We start from the raw sequence: 20,142 nt of genomic DNA on the forward strand, positions 1-20,142 counted from the left end.
AGGAGTGGGGAATCGAACCCGGTTCTCCCAAGTAAGAGTCTGCACACTTAACCACTATGCCAAACTGGCTCAGATCCACCCTGTGAGGTAGGTGGGACTGAGAGAGCTCTCCCAGAAGCTGCCTTTCAAGGACAACTCTGCGAGAGCTCTGGCTGGCCCAAGGCCATTCCAGCAACTGCAAGTGGAGGAGTGGGGAATTGAACCTGGTTCTCCCAAGTAAGAGTCTGCACACTTAACCACTACGCCAAACTGGCTCAGATCCACCCTGTGAGGTAGGTGCGGCTGAGAGAGGTCTCCCAGAAGCTGCCCTTTCAAGGACAACTCTGCAAGAGCTCTGGCTGACCCAAGGCCATTCCAGCAGCTGCAAGTGGAGGAGTGGGGAATCGAACCTGGTTCTCCCAAGTAAGAGTCCGCACACTTAACCACTACACCAAACTGGCTCTCTGAGCTTCTGAGATCTGATGAGACGGAGCCAGCCTCACCTGCACAGCCTCCCTCATTATTCCTCTGCAGAAAGGAAGTTTGAGAGAGAGAGAGAGAGTGCGGGAAGTTCTCCCCTGCCCTTGTCTCCCCTCGCAGAGCTGCCTGGCCAGCACTCCTGGGCTCTAGCGGGAACGGTTGCAGACAGGCCGTTAAATCACGGAGATAAAGCAATGGAGAGGGGGAAATAAAAGCAGCCCAATCAAATGGGTGTTTGCTAACGGCCCCCTGGCCGCCGCCTCCGTCCCCCTGGAAGGAGAGAAGTTGGGGAAGGAACTGCCGACCGCGGCAGATTGCAGCTCTCTTCCCAATCAATCTTTTATTAGCTTGTTGCTCTGCGGGGAGGAGGGGGGGGCTCATCCCCACACCGGTGACTGTGGGGGGGGGGCTGCTCTTGCTTGCTGCAAGGATGCCAGAAAAGGGCAGGGGGGGCCAACTTGGCCTGTTGGTGACTGGCGCGGCTCTTTCAAGACACAGAGCTGTTTCAAGCGTTCAAACAAGCGGGGGGGGGGGGGAGGCAGGGTGGACAACAAAGGGTAGCGGGCACAGATCTCTGGCTGGACGTGAAACCGGAAGGCTGAGTCATCTGTACCTCTTGCCGTGCGTTTCCGGCTTTCTTGTGGTCTACGCTGGCTCAGCAGGGACCTTTGCAATGTGAAGTCGTGCTATCCGCCGGAGCTCGGTTGCAGTCATTCCTTTTGCATTCGGGAGCCTAGAGCTCTCTGAAGCGGAAGCGGTGCCACCCGGGAGGGCAAGGAAGAGTCTGCCCCGCCTTGCAGGGTCCACCTTGTGCTAAAAGGCTGGTGGCCAAAAGGGAGAGCCAGTTTGATGTCGTGGTTAAGTGTGCGGACTCTTATCCGGGAGAACCGGGTTTGATTTCCCACTCTTTCATTTGCAGCTGCTGGAATGGCCTTGGGTCAGCCAGAGCTCTCCTATCTGGGAGAACCGGGTTTGATTCCCTACTCCTCCACTTGCACCTGCTAGCATGGCCTTGGGTCTGCCGTAGCTCTGGCACAGGTTGTCCTTGAAAGGGCAGCTGCTGGGAGAGCCCTCTCCAGCCCCACTCACCTCACAGGGTGTCTGTTGTGGGGGAGGAAGGGAAAGGAGATTGTGAGCCGCTCTGAGACTCTTTGGAGTGGAGGGTGGGATATAAATCCAATATCTTCGTCTACCTCACAGGGTGTCTGTTATGTAGGGGAGGAAGGGAAAGGAGATTGTGAGCCGCTCTGAGACTCTTCGGAGTGGAGGGCGGGATATAAATCCAATATCTTCATCTACCTCACAGGGTGTCTGTTGTGGGGGAGGAAGGTAAAGGAGATTGTGAGCCGCTCTGAGACTCTTCGGAGTGGAGGGCGGGATATAAATCCAATATCTTCTTCTTCTTCTCTGCACTGCCCCCTTGTGGGGAAGACTGTCACAGCATAGCTAGATGTCACAAAGGAACAAAGTAGCAGTCAACTGCACCTTTAAGACCAACAAAGTCTTATTCAGAACGTAAGTTTCCGTGTGCTCCAAGCACACTTCATCTGTGTGGGCTCTAAGCACACTTCATCACTTCATTCGTTTGATGAAGTGTGCTTAGAGCACGCGAAAGCTTCCGTTCTGAATAAAACTTTGTTGGTCTTAAAGGCGCACTTGACTCCTACTTTGTTCTACTGCTTCAGACCAACCCGGCTGCCCGCTTGGCTCTATCTCCAAAGGAACAAAGTTCCTCTGAACTTCGAAGACGAAGCCTCTGAAGACGAACAAAAAGTTTGATTTAGAATGTCAGCTTTCATGCCCGTGCCCACTTCGCCAGACCGTGAAATGGGGTACAGTGAGCAGCGCTACATATAGCTTGTGGGCGGTGGTTACTGCATCCTGTTTCATCATCTGACGAAGCATGAGCGCGCGTGAAAGCGCTTACGTTGTGAATAATCTATCTAGATGTCACAAACCACAGGAATTCACCACCTCTACTGCAGTTGGCAGGTTCCTGATAGCAAGTCTTGCGTAAACGTGCTGCAGGGTCTAGTCTGGCTTGGCCCCACTGCACGAGAGAAGCAGGAATTCCAACTTTCTCTCCTAGGCTCTTTTTGGTAGCAGAAACAGCCTGGGAGCTTCGGGGGTGGGGGTGGAGGGCGGGGAGAGTTATTTGCTCTCTAGGGAGCCAGTGTGTGGAAGAAGAAGAAGAAGAAGAAGAAGATATTGGATTTATATCCCGCCCTCCACTCCGAAGAGTCTCAGAGCGGCTCACAATCTCCTTTACCTTCCCCCCACCACAACAGACACCCTGTGAGGTAGATGAAGATATTGGATTTATATCCCGCCATCCACTCCAAAGAGTCTCAGAGTGGCTCACAATCGCCTTTACCTTCCTCCCCCACAACAGACACCCTGTGAGGTAGATGAAAATATTGGATTAATATCCCACCCTCCACTCCAAAGAGTCTCAGAGCGGCTCACAATCTCCTTTCCCTTCCTCCCCCACAACAGACACCCTGTGAGGTAGAAGAAGACATTGGATTTATATCCTGCCCTCCACTCCGAAGAGTCTCAGAGCGGCTCACAATCTCCTTTACCTTCCCCCCCCCCACAACAGACACCCTGTGAGGTAGATGAAGATATTGGATTTATATCCCGCCCTCCACTCCAAAGAGTCTCAGAGTGGCTCACAATCGCCTTTACCTTCCTCCCCCACAACAGACACCCTGTGAGGTAGATGAAAATATTGGATTAATATCCCACCCTCTCCAAAGAGTCTCAGAGCGGCTCACAATCTCCTTTCCCTTCCTCCCCCACAACAGACACCCTGTGAGGTAGATGAAGATATTGGATTTATATCCCGCCCTCCACTCCAAAGAGTCTCAGAGCGGCTCACAATCTCCTTTACCTTCTTCCCCACAACAGACACCCTGTGAGGTAGAGGAAGATATTGGATTTATATCCCATCCTCCACTCCGAATCTCAGAGTAGCTCACAATCTCCTTTACCTCCCCCCCCCCACAACAGACACCCCTGTGAGGTAGATGAAGATATTGGATTTATATCCCGCCCTCCACTCCAAAGAGTCTCAGAGTGGCTCACAATCGCCTTTACCTTCCTCCCCCACAACAGACACCCTGTGAGGTAGATGAAAATATTGGATTAATATCCCACCCTCCACTCCAAAGAGTCTCAGAGCGGCTCACAATCTCCTTTCCCTTCCTCCCTCACAACAGACACCCTGTGAGGTAGATGAAGATATTGGATTTATATCCCGCCCTCCACTCCGAAGAGTCTCAGAGCGGCTCACAATCTCCTTTACCTTCTTCCCCACAACAGACACCCTGTGAGGTAGAGGAAGATACTGGATTTATATCCCGCCCTACACTCCAAATCTCAGAGTAGCTCACAATTTCCTTTATCTTCCTCCCCCACAACAGATACCTGTGAGGTGGGGTGGGGCTGGAGAGGGCTCTCACAGCAGCTGCCCTTTCAAGGACAACCTCTGCCAGAGCTATGGCTGACCCAAGGCCATTCCAGCACGTGCAGGTGGAGGAGTGGGGAATCAAACCCGGTTCTCCCAGATAAGAGTCCGCACACTTAACCACTACATCAAACTGGCTCTCCGAGTGGAACAAATAACATCCAACTGCAGCCCCCCCGGCATGTTTCAGGTCTGGAAGCAGCACAAGGGGGAAGGCAGGAATCTCTCCAGGGCATCGGTCGTGATCCGAATTGGGCCCTGCTGCGCGTTTACTCACAAGTTTATTCTATTTCTATTTCATGTACTTTATTTATACCCCACCCTTCTCCCCACTGGGGACTCCAGATGGCTTCCATTATTCCCCTCTGCTCCACTGTAGCCTCACAACAACCCAGCGAGGTTGGTTACGCTGAGAGTGTACCACGGCCACCCTTCCATGGAGTACAGTGGGGATTTGAACCTGGGCCTCTCAAATCCCAGCCCAGAACTCTAACTAAAAAGGTAAAGGTAGCTCCCTGTGAGAGCACCGGTCGTTTCCGACTCTGGGGTGACGTTGCCTTCACAACGTTTTCACGGCAGACTTTTTGTTACGGGGTGGCTTGCCATTGCCCTTCCCCAGTCACCTATACTTCCCCTCCCTGCAGCAAGCTGGGGACTCAGCATACAATTTACCGCCCACGGAAGGCGGAGTCAACCCGGAGCCGGCTACCTGGACCCGGCTTCCGCCGGGATCAAACTCAGGGCGTGAGTGGAGAGCTTGGACTGCAGTACTGCAGCTTGACCGCTCTGCGCCACGGGGCTGCTTACAGTACTCTAACTGCTACCCCAGTAAAGAAATATACATGACAAGAGATCCCTTAACGGCAGGGCCCCTTCTGCGAGGGTGGGGACGAATGCATCACAGGCCATCGGCTCACTCTCGCCCAGAGGAGACTGGTACTGTTGCCTGGGTCTCTGCTAAGTCTGAACCTGGCTAGTGGCCAGGCCAGGCCCAGAGGGCCTAACCTCCTTGGGGAGTTTACAAGCCCCCTCCCCAAGCCTTGGCTCCCCCTTAGGACCCCTCCCCCCTGAACGGCAAGCTCTTGGGTGGGAGGGAAGAGAGTCCCCTGGATTGCACAGGCTGCAAGAGCAGCTAGAGCCGTTTCGGGGTGGGGAGGGAGGGACGCCAGGGCGTGTCTCCCCCAGCCAGAGTGTACAAGCCGCGCGCGTTCCCTGCTGCACAGGAAGGGCACAGGAAAGCAGGGAAATGGGGAGGGAGCACAGAGAGACAAATCAGCCTTCTTTGGAACTTCGGAACTGGGAGTTGATCACCGCAGGCTGAGCTCCAAGAAAGACAGACGGGGGATCGGAGCTTACATGCAATTTAAATCACACTGGGGGGGGGAGGGAGAGGGGGCCCCCCCGCAGCCGCTCCAGCTTCTGGCTCTCACCCCCATGGCCCCCTTCCCCTGTGACTCTTAGCTACGGGGCTGGTGGCGGCAGTGCAGACCCGGGAGGTTACGGGAGTCCTTTGCCTGGGGGTGAGAAAATGCCCCCAAACTGACCCTTGCTCAACCCATGCTGGTCCAGCTGGCAGAGCGGGTCTTAGTGCGGGACCCAGCGTGCGATCCCTGCACTCGCCAGCGATGCTGACCTGTCCCGAGAGACGGGTGGGAAGCCCTTGGTCAGAACTGCTCTTGGCTGAGAAAAACGTCGCTGTTGTGTCTCCCGAGGGCAGCGACACAAAAGCCTGGGCTGACGGAGGAGGGAGTTCTACCCCGAGCGCAGCACTCCTCCCTATAGCGTGTAGACAATCCTGATGCAGCCCGCTTTTGGCCTAGCCCTGACGGGGAGAAGCAGGAAGGAGTGCGGCTTCTCAGTCCAATCCAGTCCGATCTTTACAACCCTGAAAAAAATACAACCACCCCACGCCCCTTTTCTCATTCCCCTCGAGCCCCACCCCCCCACAAAACCACTTTAGTCTCCCCCCCACGTCAGTTCCCTCCCTGACAGAAATGAATCCTGAGCACAGGTGCTTCCAATGAAGCACATCTGCAACCTGTTTTTAACACCCCCACCCCCGCAAACTTCACCATCCTTACAGGTCTCTTTGAGACTGGAAGCTACTTGGGGCAGAGGCCCACCTTCTGGTTCCTGCGTTAAGTGCCTGGCCCATTCAGGGTGCTAAATGACTAAATGACAGCAACTGTGAGAAAACTGGAGAGGAGGGGGCACCCCTGGGACCTGCCAGCAGCTGCCCCACAGTCTATGGCCAGCTGCCCCCTCCATGGCTTGTTAAGCAAAAACGGGAAACCTGTGGAGAAAATCAGATGCTTCCCTCTCCCAATGAAGACTCGGATCAGCATGGGAATTTGCCTCTACAGAAATCGCAGTTTCTTTCGTCTCGGCCTTTGAGACCTCCTTTACAAGTCGTTTCGGGGGCACAAACACAACAACCGAGTCGGAAGTTTGCAAAACGTTTCAGTTCCAAACTGCAGTTCCCAGAAACAGCAATGGCAGTTTGGCCCACGGAAAGACCTCCCACCCTTCCCGCGGCATCCGGGGGTGTCTTTGTTAACGGCCCAGTATGTGCCGAAGGTAAAATTAAACCAAGGCCGGCTGAACTGAACAAGCTTCGAGGGGGGATATCGGCTGGATTCTGGGATCCCGCACAACACCTGGCAGTACTGCGGGACGCGGCTCTCTCGGATCATGTCCTGCAAAGTGGCACGGGCTGGCCAAGGACACAGAGAGAGGGACTCCATATTGGTCCGGGTTGTTATGCAACGACCCAGCAGGGCTGCCCTGCTCAGCCGTGACTTCACTGCGCTCCGGCTCCTTCTCCAAAGCCAGGGCCCGCTGCTGACCGTGGCGGAAGCCGGAATGCCCACAACAGCCACAGCATGGGGCAGAGGGCCCCACAAACACCCCCGGAATGGAGCCCTGGCGCTGGTGGCAGAACGAGCCTGAGGCTTTTAAGACTCTATTTTATTTTTGGAAATAAACTAAAACCACAAAGCCACCCACTGGAGCCCAGGTTGGGCTCTGCTCCCCTCGTCTGGGGAGGGGGAGAGGGGGAAATGGCACGAGACCCTCGCCCATTGGCTCCCTGAGGTAGTTGCCCGGCAAGTCCGGCCGCGTCAAGTTCCTGAGATGGTTGCCTGAAGGTCTGGTAGCCACGGAGGCTGGCTGGGTCTCCACGTAGAGGAGTCACAGTCGGGGCTTAATCTGTAAGGGCTTTCCTGGAGGGGGGGGGGAGAGAGAGAGAGAGAGAGACGACAATGGTGAACTTTCACACTGAGGTAGGCAGAGACATCCCCCCAATAACCTCCCTCCAAATCCCTTTTCCTTTAAACATTGCTCATTTGTTCGATTTACTTTGAAATTCAACCAAATACAACCACGATAACAATTGTTTCACTTAACGAAAGAGCTAATTTTTGACATCCCCTCACCCCCGCAAAATGCAACACAAAACAATGACTCAGTTTGGCAAATTGACCCGCTTTCTTTGACTAACTGGTTTCCGGACTGACTCGGTCTGCTGTATCCCTTTCCCGCTCTTCAAGGCCTTGAGGAACAGCCAAATCCCTTTTCAATATCCTAAATACCCCGCTCGTTTGAACGACTTAACTCCTCTTCGCCTGCTGCTCCTTTTGCCCTACCTGAGCCCCAGTCCTGTGCCAAATCCCACTCCAGCCTGCAAGCTAATTTACCCCCCAACAGCTCGAGGGGGGGGGGCAGGGGTATGTAGGGAGGTGGGGCTTCTCATCTGGGGGGTGGGGTGGGGCTTCATTCCTATTTTCTATATTTTATGCAGAGCACAACCGCTTCCTACCCGCCTTACCGCTCACAATCTGCCTAAATCCACAGTGAGTCACAGAATCAGCATGGCTTAAAAACTGCCACAGAAGAAGAGACTACTATCTCCTGTGGCACTGAGGGACCGCTCCGGGGTCACGCTGAAGTCAAGCTTAGAAAATGGAGGCTCAGGTTGGAATCCTTTCTTTGGCCCCGATACTCACTGAACGCTGGCCGGGGCTCACTCCTTAGCAGCAGCAGAAGAAGATATTGGATTTATATCCCGCCCTCCACTCCGAAGAGTCTCAGAGCGGCTCACAATCTCCTTTCCCTCCCCCCCCCCCCACAACAGGCACCCTATGAGGTAGATGAAGATATTGGATTTATATCCCGCCCTCCACTCCAAAGAGTCTCAGAGCGGCTCACAATCTTCTTTACCTTCCTCCCCCACAACAGACACCCTGTGAGGTGGGTGGTGCTGGAGAGGACTCTCACAGCAGCTGCCCTTTCAAGGACAACCTCTGCCAGAGCTCTGGCTGACCCAAGGCCATTCCAGCAGGTGCAAGTGGAGGCGTGGGGAATCAAACCCAGTTCTCCCAGATAAGAGAGCTCTGGCTGACCCAAGGCCATTCCAACAGGTGCAAGCGGAGGAGTGGGGAATCAAACCCAGTTCTCCCAGATAAGAGAGCTCTGGCTGACCCAAGGCCATTCCAGCAGGTGCAAGTGGAGGAGTGGGGAATAAAACCCGGTTCTCCCAGATAAGAGAGCTCTGGCTGACCCAAGGCCATTCCAACAGGTGCAAGCGGAGGAGTGGGGAATCAAACCCGGTTCTCCTAGATAACAGAGCTATGGCTGACCCAAGGCCATTCCAGCAGGTGCAAGCGGAGGAGTGGGGAATCAAACCCGGTTCTCCCAGATAAGAGAGCTCTGGCTGACCCAAGGCCATTCCAGCAGGTGCAAGTGAAGGAGTGGGGAATAAAACCCGGTTCTCCCAGATAAGAGAGCTCTGGCTGACCCAAGGCCATTCCAACAGGTGCAAGCGGAGGAGTGGGGAATCAAACCCGGTTCTCCTAGATAACAGAGCTATGGCTGACCCAAGGCCATTCCAGCAGGTGCAAGCGGAGGAGTGGGGAATCAAACCCGGTTCTCCCAGATAAGAGAGCTCTGGCTGACCCAAGGCCATTCCAGCAGGTGCAAGTGAAGGAGTGGGGAATAAAACCCGGTTCTCCCAGATAAGAGAGCTCTGGCTGACCCAAGGCCATTCCAGCAGGTGCAAGTGGAGGAGTGGGGAATAAAACCCGGTTCTCCCAGATAAGAGAGCTATGGCTGACCCAAGGCCATTCCAGCAGGTGCAAGCGGAGGAGTGGGGAATCAAACCCGGTTCTCCCAGATAAGAGAGCTCTGGCTGACCCAAGGCCATTCCAGCAGGTGCAAGTGAAGGAGTGGGGAATAAAACCCGGTTCTCCCAGATAAGAGAGCTCTGGCTGACCCAAGGCCATTCCAGCAGGTGCAAGTGAAGGAGTGGGGAATAAAACCCGGTTCTCCCAGATAAGAGAGCTCTGGCTGACCCAAGGCCATTCCAGCAGGTGCAAGTGGAGGAGTGGGGAATCAAACCCGGTTCTCCCAGATAAGAAAGCTCTGGCTGACCCAAGGCCATTCCAGCAGGTGCAAGTGGAGGAGTGGGGAATCAAACCCGGTTCTCCTAGATAAGAGTCCGCACACTTAACCGCTACATCAAACTGGCTCTCCAGCTGTACCATAGAGAATAAGGGACTATTTCAATAGCGAATCAGGAAGCCCCTCGCTTTGACAGATAAATAAAAAGGCTGAGCTGTGTTACTCTTAGTCTCACAGCCTCACCTGCCACACAAAGCTATTGGGAGGATCACACGGGAGGAAAGCAGAAGAGAGATCCAAATGCACACCATCCTATATGACTCCTAAAAAGTTGGCAAAGATGAACAATAAGATGCCAGACAGATGTTGGAAATGTAAAAAACATGAAGGTTCTTTCTACCATATGTGGTGGACTTGTGAAAGAGCGAAAAAGTATTGGCAGATGATTCAACAAGAGATTTCTAAGATCTTGGGATACGAATTTAACAAAATTGCAGAGGCTTTTCTGTTGGGATTACAAATGGGAAAATTTCCAAAAGAAGATAGAACTTTAATCTGGTACTTGCTCTCAGCTGCTAGGACATTGTATGCGCAGTTGTGGAAGCAAGAAAAAATACCAGAGAAATGGGATTGTATTGTAAAAGTTATGACATCGGGTGAAATGGACAAGCTAACAAGAACCTTAAGAGACTATGATTTAGAAGTATTTAAGATGGAGTGGAAAAAGTTCAGAAGATATGTAGAAAAAGAGTGGAAAATAAAAGGACATTGGACAATTTTTGATAATGACTAAGTATAAGAGGGAGGAGGATATTTATTTTGGTTCTTATTAATTAAGGGTACCTTTAATATTAAGATTTTAAGTATATAACACCAGCAGGGCTCAAGTAGCGGGGGGAGGGGTGGGTAGAAAGTAATAAATGGGATAGATTAAAAAAAAAGTAATTATTAATGATGTAAGAAATTGAAATTTATTACCATATGTTACTAATAAAATTGTTTGAAACCAAATGCACACCATCTTGAACTCTTTAAAGGAAGATGGGGGGAGGGGGAGCAGGAGAAATACAATTAATAAGAATGCCTTCTGAAGAGCTCCAGCAGAAGTCCAAAATTTTCATTTGAGTTTTCATTTTGACAAATGTTTTTAAAATCTATACTTTACAAATGGGTTTTTAATTTTTTTTCTCTTTTATTGGCAATCGGATATCATTATATCACTATAATGTTGTAATGTCTTTTCTCAGCTCCCACCTTTCATTTTTAATAAGTGCATGTCTAGCCCTTTTCATTGCAGGGATATAAAGAGAAAGGCATGTCCCTGCAATGAAAAGGTCTAGCAGCTTCCTGAAAAAAAAGTAAGCTAGGAATTTTTAAAAACCTGAGCCTTTGTGATAATGTTCTACTGATACAATTAAAATGATAATTTTTTAAAAAAACTTAAAGTGTCCCACCCCTTTGGTGAGGGAAGGAAACTGCTGTTACGGAATTGGGATCAGGGGAAATGGCTTCCATGTGGGAGGGGAAATCTGAACTTTCCCACCACGCTGGCATCCATCCAGGCTTTAGTGCAATCTTTCCCAAAAATCTGCAGGCAAAGCAGGTTTGAGAAAGATTGGAGAAAGGTCAGGGAAACCCCACAATTCTATGGGGAAGCAAGGGGAAAACCCTGCCCCTTAGCAGCACAGAAAGTAGGGTGTGTAACCCATATGAACACAACCTATTTGGGAAAGGGCAGGTGAAACATTAGAAGTCAAGCATGGGCCAAATGCAACCTTGCTGGATCAGGTGAGCAAGTGAGGCTTCTCAGATCTGCCCCCCCACCCCAGCTGGTGAGACCAGACTGTATTATGCAATGGATGGCATGCAGATTTGCGCAAAACTTCTTGCAGAATGTGGGTGGGAGTGGAATAGGGTGCTAGTACGTAGGGGTGTGCAAAACAAAACATTCTGAAAAATTCAGATTCCGGGCTATTTGGGGCTTAAAAATTCAGGGAGCTGAATATCTCCTAATAGAAGATTCGGTAGCCAAATTTGATTCAGGAGATATTCGGCTATTCCTGAATATACAGCTCCATTATGCCCTATGAACCACTGAAGTCAATGGCAAAGTAGGGAAAATTGAATGGTGGCTTGTGGAGAGGTGGTTTATGGTAGGGGCTCCAATTTTGCACAGCAGCTGTAGGGGCCTCTTCCCCAAGTTTCAAAAAGATTGGGCCAAGGGTTCCCTAAAGAGGGTGCCCCCATTCCTGTTTTACTGCAACCTCATTTCAGAAACAGACAGGAACAGGAGAGGAAGGCAGAGTTAATAGAAGAGAGGAGATTCCAGTCTGTTTCTGAAATGCTGCAGTAAAACAGGTTGCTCAGCTTTGTGAATCTTGATTTCAGATTTGTGCCCATTCATGCTTTGGTATACCCATGCCACAAGGGCACTAGATTCAGCTGCTGGGCAGTAGTTGGTAGGGTTGTGCCACTGGGCTGGTCACTATTAGATTGGCACAGGGCTCTGCTGCTTAGCACCAGTGTGTTCAATGCACTGTTTCTGTGCTGCAGACCTTGCAGAAAGCACCCCCCGAGGTCTGTAATTCAGAGAGATCCCCCGAGGTCTGTAATTCAGAGAGATTCCCAGATTTGAACTAAGGTCCTGTGTGTGGTGCTAGCACTGCCACGGTGGCACTTGTTCTGCTGGGCACATAGCATTGCTATGCTCTTTGCAAACACCACAGTTGACTTTCCACTGCAGAGATTCTCTAGGAGAATCTGACTGCTGCCTGTGTTTGCGAGTTTTTCCCATTATAGGAGACAATGGGGAAGGGGGGGTAACCATTTTGGGGTCCCATAGAATGCAAACCGCTGGTCCAATCTTTTTCGGAACTTGGTGGTTCCTTGGAAGGCAAGCTCCTGCAGCTACATTGCAAATTTGGTGCCTCTCTCTCAAACCCCCTCTTCCCCAGTATCAATTTTCCCACCGTAGGGAAATGGACAACTTTCCCCCCTGCCATAGGAAAGCATGGGGAATGGGGGCACCCTTTCTGGGTGTCCCTTGAATTGGATCCCCTAGTCCAATCTTTTTAGAACATAGGGGTTTTGTGGAGGAGAGGCTCCTGCTGTCCTGCAAAATTGGGGCTTCTCCCTCAAACCTCCTCCACCGCAGAGCCCATACATTACCCTATGTTTTGCTATAGACTTCGATGGCTCATAGGGAACAATGGTGGAATGGGGGCACCCACTTTGGGAGCACTGAATCCCCTGGTCCAATCTTTTTTGAACTTGGGGGGTTCTGTGGGGGGAGAGGGTCCTATAGCAGCCCTACAAATTTGAGCCTCAACCTCAAACTCCCTCCCTCCTCCCCAGCCGCCATTCAATGGCCCATACGGTATAATGGGGCCAAATAGCTGCCGAAATTTGGCAGCTATTCGGGACTGCTGTATTCGGCAGCTATTCGGGACTGCTGTATTCGGCAGCCGAATCAGATCAGATAATTTGTTTCAGTTCTGTATGGCATGAATACAGCCGAATCAGCTGTTTTTTGAGGTTGCATTTGGTTTGGCTGAACTGAAGGCGCACCCCTAGTACACAGCGCGAACACTGCAGCAATAAGACAGCCCACACTGCAGGGCTCAACCTTAAGCACATATAAAGCCTTCCGAGGAGAGAGGAGGGTGCTGCTGCTGGCCTGCTTAAGTACATAACAGAAAGCATGCTGGATCAGGCCAGTGGTCCATCTAGTCCAACAATCTGTCACGCAGTGGCCAAAATCCAGGCGCCATCTTGCTTGCAGAGTCCCCCTCCCCTTCTTTCTTGCTCGCACCCGCCCCCTCGCATCCTAGTCAGCCAATGGCAATTCCCAGAGCATTCCAGGAGGCTTAACCCACTGAGTGGTCTCACTCTGCCAAGAACGGAGGGGGTGGGGGGGCTGGAAATACATTCTTCCCCTGTTGCCAAACTGTATACAGAGGTAATTCCACAGCAGAGGGAGAGATTCACCACCCTAGTAATGCTCCAGTTTAAAAGGTATCCTGTGTTTCGGATGCCTGTTGTTGGGGGAGGTGGGGGGAGGAAAGAGCACGGCAAATTTGCCCCCCCCCCCTAAATTCCAGGAATCAAAACCAGGACACACTTGTGGTTTGTAGAGGCTTCATTCTTTGAACTCAGATCACTGAAGCCTCTTCCCCGACTGCTGGATAGCGTAGACATTTGCTCTAAACAGCCTGACATGCTGCTCTGAAGCTGGGAACTGACCGTAACAGCTTCCTTTGAAATTCAAGAATGTTTAGCAGACTTTTTAGGGCTGCAAATATCCCCGGCCCGGCGATGGGAGCCATTCCGTAATGCAAAACTGCCCAGAAGAGCACCTCACATCAGTGGGAAGGCTCTTTCTTTACCCAATGAGTGATTAAAATGTGGAGTTTGCTGCCAAAGGACTTAGTGATGGCCACGGGAACAGACAGCTTCAAAACCGGATTAGACAGATTCACAGAACAGAAGTCTATCAATGGCTACTCGCCATGGAGACTGAAGGGAACTTCTGCATTCAGAGATAGAAGAAGAAGATATTGGATTTATATCCCGCCCTCCACTCCGAAGAGTCTCAGAGCGGCTCACAATCTCCTTTCCCTTTCTCCCCACAACAGACACCCTGTGAGGTAGATGAAGATATTGGATTTATATCCTGCCCTCCACTCCGAAGAGTCTCAGAGCGGCTCACAATCTCCTTTCCCTTTCTCCCCACAACAGACACCCTGTGAGGTAGATGAAGATACTGGATTTATATCCCACCCTCCACTCCGAAGAGTCTCAGAGAGGCTCACAATCACCTTTACCTTCACCCCCCCCACAACAGACACCCTGTCAGGTGGGTGTGGCTTAGAGGGCTCTCACAGCAGCTGCCCTTTCAAGGACAACCTCTGCCAGAGCTCTGGCTGACCCAAGGCCATTCCAGCAGCTGCAAGTGGAGGAGTGGGGAATCAAACCTGGTTCTCCCAGATAAGAGTCCGCACACTTAACACCTACACCAAACTGGCTCTCCTAAGCCTCTGAATCCCAGAGCCAGGAGGCAGCATTACAGGAAGGCCTCAGCCTCTGTGCCCTGTTGTTGGCCCTCCAGAGGAACTGGTTGGCCACTGTGTGAGACCGGAGACTAAATAAGATGAGCCTCCCTGGCAGGCCCAGCACTGGCCTTTCCAGCGCCCTAGGTCGAAAGCAGGGCCCCGCCCCCTTTTTTCTTTTTTACATTTTGCGTGCGCTACACATGCGCGGCCCAATGAAATGCCAGAAGTGACGTCATCAGGTCGCGTGCAGCGCGGGGCCGCTATTCTCGGCTCTCTCCCACTTTAAAGCGGGAGAGGGCCGGGAAACTCCCCCCACACACACACCTCATGAGGCTTGAAAAGCCTTAGCAAGGGCTGGGAGACAGCGAGCGAGCTCAGAGACGCCGGCTCTGAGTGCGCTCGCTCCCCGCCCCCCCGTGACCTCACCGAAGCATGTTCGCTGCCATACCACCTCCCCTGACTTTGCCGATGCTGGGGGGGGGGCGTGGCAGTGGTGAGGTCGGGGGTGCGGAGTTTCGGTGAGGTGTGTGTGTGGGGGGGAGGAACGAGCGCATTCAGAGCCACCGGCTCTGAGCGGCCCCGCTTTCTTCCCACCCCTGCAGAGTCTTTGAAGCCTCTGCAAGGTCGGGAATTTAGCGGCGCTAGACTAGCTGGCCTACTCCCATGCGCCGGCCCTGCTCCCTGTTCTGATCCAGCAGGACTCTGCTGATGTCTTTATGCTCTGCCGGTTAACAAAACTACGGAATCCGTGTCACAATCTCAAAACGTGCATGGTTCTCATCCTGGAATAACTGCAGCTCAACCACATTTGCCTTTAAGAACATAAGAGAAGCCATGTTGGATCAGGCCAATGGCCCCTCCAGTCCAACACTCTGTGTCACATAAGAACATAAGAGCAGCCATGTTGGATCAGGCCAGTGGCCCCTCCAGTCCAACACTGTGTCACACAGTGGCAATTTTTTTTTTAAATATATACACACATTGTGGCTAATAGCCACTGATGGACCTCTGCTCCATATTTTTATCTAAACCCCTCTTGAAGCTGGCTATGCTTGTGGCCACCACAACCTCCTGTGGCAGTGAATTCCACATGTTAATCACCCTTTGGGTGAAGAAGGACTTCCTTTTATCCGTTTTAACCTGTCTGCTCAGCAATTTCATCGAATGCCCACGAGTTCTTGTATTGTGAAAAAGGGAGAAAAGGACTTCTTTCTCTACTTTCTCCATCCCATGCATTATCTTGTAAACCTCTATCATGTCACCCCACAGTCGACGTTTCTCCAGTCTAAAGAGCCCCCAGCGTTTTAACCTTTCTTCATAGGGAAAGTGCTCCAGCCCTTTAATCATTCTAGTTGCCCTTTTCTGGACTTTTCCCAATGCTATAATATCTTTTTTGAGGTGCGGCGACCAGAACAGCACACAGTACTCCAAATGAGACCGCACCATCGATTTATACAGGGGCATTATGATACTGGCTGATTTGTTTTCAATTCCCTTCCTAATAATTCCCAGCATGGATAGTTGAGACTATCAGGTGGGGCAGGCAGAAAGGTGCAGCCATGCCCACATGTGCCGAAGCTGCAATATGAGTGCACATGACCCTAAGCTGAGTTCAGCCTTAATTTTGAGAGACCAAGAAGAGGAGACTGAAACATACGAAGAACCAACATTTCGCACGCACACACACACACGCAATTGCCACCTCAGGGCAAACCAGGATGAGAGGGGCTGTGGCTCAGTGGTAGAGCACCTCCTCGGCATGCAGAAAGTCCCAGGTTCAATCGCTGGCATCTCCAGTTAAGAAGAAAAAGAAGATGATATTGGATTTATATCCCGCCCTCCACTCCAAAGAGCCTCAGAGCGGCTCACAATCTCCTTTACCTTCCCCCCCCACAACAGACACTCTGTGAGGTAGATGAAGATATTGGATTTATATCCTGCCCTCCACTCCGAAGAGTCTCAAAGTGGCTCACAATCTCCTTTACCTTCCCCCCCACAACAGACACCCTGTGAGGTAGATGAAGATATTGCATTTATATCCTGCCCTCCACTCCGAAGAGTCTCAGAGCAGCTCACAATCTCCTTTACCTTCCTGCCCCACAACAGACACCCTGTGAGGTAGATGAAGATACTGGATTTATATCCCGCCCTCCACTCCAAAGAGCCTCAGAGCGGCTCACAATCTCCTTTACCTCCCCCCCCCCCACAACAGACTCCCTGTGAGGTAGATGAACATATTGGATTTATATCCCGCCCTCCACTCCGAAGAGTCTCAAAGTGGCTCACAATCTCCTTTCCCTTCCACCCCACAACAGACACCCTGTGAGGTAGATGAAGATATTGGATTTATATCCCGCCCTCCACTCCGAAGAGTCTCAGAGCGGCTCCCAATCTCCTTTACCTTCCTCCCCCACAACAGACACCCTGTGAGGTAGATGAAGATATTGGATTTATATCCCACCCTCCACTCCAAAGAGCCTCAGAGTGGCTCACAATCTCCTTTACCTTCCTCCCCCCCAACAGACACCCTGTGAGGTGGGTGGGGCTGGAGAGGGCTCTCACAGCAGCTGCCCTTTCAAGGACCACTCCTGCGATAGCCATGGCTGACCCAAGGCCATTCCAGCAGCTGCAAGTGGAGGAGTGGGGAATCAAACGCGGTTCTCCCAGATAAGAGTCCGCACACTTAACCACTACACCAAACGTAAGCAGATCAGGCAGGAAGCGATGCGAAAGACCACGGCCTGAGACCTTGGCGAGCCACTGCCGGTCTGAGTAGACGATATTGACTTTGATGGACCGAGGGCCTGATTCAGTACAAGGCAGCTTCCTCCGTTCGTGCGAGAATGGTTTAATTAGGACAGTTGCCAGGAAATTGGGGCTGTCCCTGGTAGACAGGGGCCACTGGAAAGAATGCAGCTGGAACAGATGTCAGGCTGAACAAGTGCACGGGAGGTGCTGGGGGGAGTCTCTGGGAGGGGACGCTACACGCCCCCCCCCTCGTCTTCCAGCCTCGGGTCACTTGCACATTCCCCAGATTGGGGGCCTGACATCTCCCAGGCCTGGAAAGCCAAGGGTGGGTTTTAGGTTACGTTGCCTGCCGCAGCTCCCAGCTTCAGGTTTCCGAACTGCGGCCCTTTCCCCGATGAGCGACCCCCCCCACTCTCCGACTTAAGCGAGTGTCACGGCCCCTGGAGGAATGCTGCCGTTCGAGCGCCTGAGATGGTTCCAAGAAACGTCCAGGTTTTATATCGGGAAAGGCTTTTTGGGTGGAAAATTCACAACGTGGGCCCCCCGCTGGGCAATTACGGGCCACTTCTGGGGCGGCCTCCGAAGGGTGACGGCCACATTGGTTCCCCTCTACCTTCCTTAAACTTGGTTAAACAAACTTTGGGCGGCAGGCGGTGGCAGTGATTCATGACTTTTGAGCTAATTTATGTAAAATAAAGAGGCCTCATTTAGCACCTTTCCGCCCTTAATATAACACCGATACATCAGAGGGAGCCCCAGCAGTCACCGAAGACCTGGCAATTAGTCACCTTCGACAGACACGGCTAATATGCTTCAAATGGGAGCAGGGTTGCCAACCTCCAGGTGGGGCCTGGAGAACCTAGACTGCCTGCATTGCCAGTTTGGTGTAGGGGTTAAGTGTGCGGACTCTCTTACCTGGGAGAACCGGGTTTGATTCCCCACTCCTCTGCTTGCAGCTGCTGGAATGGCCTGGGGGCAGCCAGAGGTCTCTTATCTGAGAGAACCGGGTTGGATTCCCCACTCCTCCACTTGCACCTGCTGGAATGGCCTTGGGTCAGCCAGAGCTCTCTTAACTGGGAGAACCGGGTTTGATTCCCCTCTCCTCCACCTGCAGCTGCTGGAATGGCCTTGGGTCAGTTAGAGCTCTCTTATCTGGGAGAACCGGGTTGGATTCCCCACTCCTCCACTTGCACCTGCTGGAATGGCCTTGGGTCAGCCAGAGCTCTCTTAATTGGGAGAACCGGGTTTGATTCCCCTCTCCTCCACCTGCAGCTGCTGGAATGGCCTTGGGTCAGTTAGAGCTCTCTTATCTGGGAGAACCGGGTTGGATTCCCCACTCCTCCACTTGCACCTGCTGGAATGGCCTTGGGTCAGCCAGAGCTCTCTTAATTGGGAGAACCGGGTTTGATTCCCCTCTCCTCCACCTGCAGCTGCTGGAATGGCCTTGGGTCAGTTAGAGCTCTCTTATCTGGGAGAACCGGGTTGGATTCCCCACTCCTCCACTTGCACCTGCTGGAATGGCCTTGGGTCAGCCAGAGCTCTCTTAATTGGGAGAACCGGGTTTGATTCCCCTCTCCTCCACCTGCAGCTGCTGGAATGGCCTTGGGTCAGTTAGAGCTCTCTTATCTGGGAGAAGCGGGTTGGATTCCCCACTCCTCCACTTGCAACTGCTGGAATGGCCTTGGGTCAGCCATAGCTCACTTATCTGGGAGAACCGGGTTTGATTCCCCACTCCTCCACTTGCAGCTGCTGGAATGGCCTTGGGTCAGCCATAGCTCACTTATCTGGGGAACCGGGTTTGATTCCCCGCTCCTCCACTTGTACCTGTTTGGAATGGCCTTGGGTTAGCCAGAGCTCTCTTATCTGGGAGAACCGGCTTTGATTCCCCACTCCTCCACTTGCAGCTTCTGGAATGGCCTTGGGTCAGCCAGAGCTCTCTTATCTGGGAGAACCGGCTTTGATTCCCCACTCCTCCACTTGCACCTGCTGGAATGGCCTTGGGTCAGCCAGAGCTCTCTTATCTGGGAGAACCAGGTTTGATTCCCCACTACTCCACTTGCAGCTGCTGGAATGGCCTTGGGTCAGCCACAGCTCTCTTATCTGGGAGAACCGGGTTTGATTCCCCCCTCCTCCACTTGCAGCTGCTGGAATGGCCTTGGGTCAGCCAGAGCTCTCTTATCTAGGAGAACCGGGTTTGATTCCCCACTCCTCCACTTGCAGCTGCTGGAATGGCCTTGGGTCAGCCAGAGCTCTCTTATCTGGGAGAACCGGGTTTGATTCCCCCCTCCTCCACTTGCAGCTGCTGGAATGGCCTTGGGTCAGCCAGAGCTCTCTTATCTGGGAGAACCGGGTTTGATTCCCCACTCCTCCACTTGCAGCTGCTGGAATGGCCTTGGGTCAGCCAGAGCTCTCTTATCTGGGAGAACCGGGTTTGATTCCCCACTCCTCCCCTTGCAGCTGCTGGAATGGCCTTGGGTCAGCCAGAGCTCTCTTATCTGGGAGAACCGACTTTGATTCCCCACTCCTCCACTTGCAGCTGTTGGAACGGCCTTGGGTCAGCCAGAGCTCTGGCAGGAGTTGTCCTTGAAAGGGCAGCTGCTGTGAAAGCCCTCTCAGCCCCACCCACCTCACAGGGTGTCTGTTGCGGGGGAGAAAATATAGGAGAATGTGAGCCGCTCTGGGTCTCTGATTCAGAGAGAAGTGTGGGGTATAAATCTGCAATTCTTCTTCTTTGGCAGTGGACTATGCTGAGGCCCAGGGCTCTTTTTCTAGCAGGACCTCCTCTGCATATTAGGACCTCCTCTGTACTAAGAGCCCTCAAAGCTCTTGGAGGATTGGCTACAACAGGGGGGCGTGGCCTAATATGCAGAGGAGCTCCTGCTAGAAAAAGAGCCATGCTGAGGCCCCTCCCTCCCCAAACCCCGCCCTTTCCCGGATCCACCCGTAAAGTCTCCAGGTACTCGGCACACACTCGGCAACCCTATGCGAGAATCACAGAATCTTCACGGAGTTGGAAGC

The 20,142-nt window shown here is 52.4% G+C and overlaps 1 protein-coding gene across 1 annotated transcript in view; it reads right to left on the reverse strand.

Annotated features, from left to right (window-relative positions):
• Positions 1-6,880: 6,880 nt before the first annotated feature.
• The window catches only part of LOC132574914 (zinc finger CCCH domain-containing protein 3-like), a 173,690-nt gene continuing 160,428 nt past the window's right edge, over positions 6,881-20,142 (reverse strand). The window contains exon 4 of the mRNA XM_060243164.1: positions 6,881-7,149. Coding sequence (XP_060099147.1) covers positions 7,118-7,149 — 32 coding nt within the window. The 3' untranslated portion in view covers positions 6,881-7,117. The remainder of the gene's footprint in view (positions 7,150-20,142) is intronic.

The sequence above is a fragment of the Heteronotia binoei genome, chromosome 7 (genome assembly GCF_032191835.1).
Source record: "Heteronotia binoei isolate CCM8104 ecotype False Entrance Well chromosome 7, APGP_CSIRO_Hbin_v1, whole genome shotgun sequence".
NCBI lineage: Eukaryota > Metazoa > Chordata > Lepidosauria > Squamata > Gekkonidae > Heteronotia > Heteronotia binoei.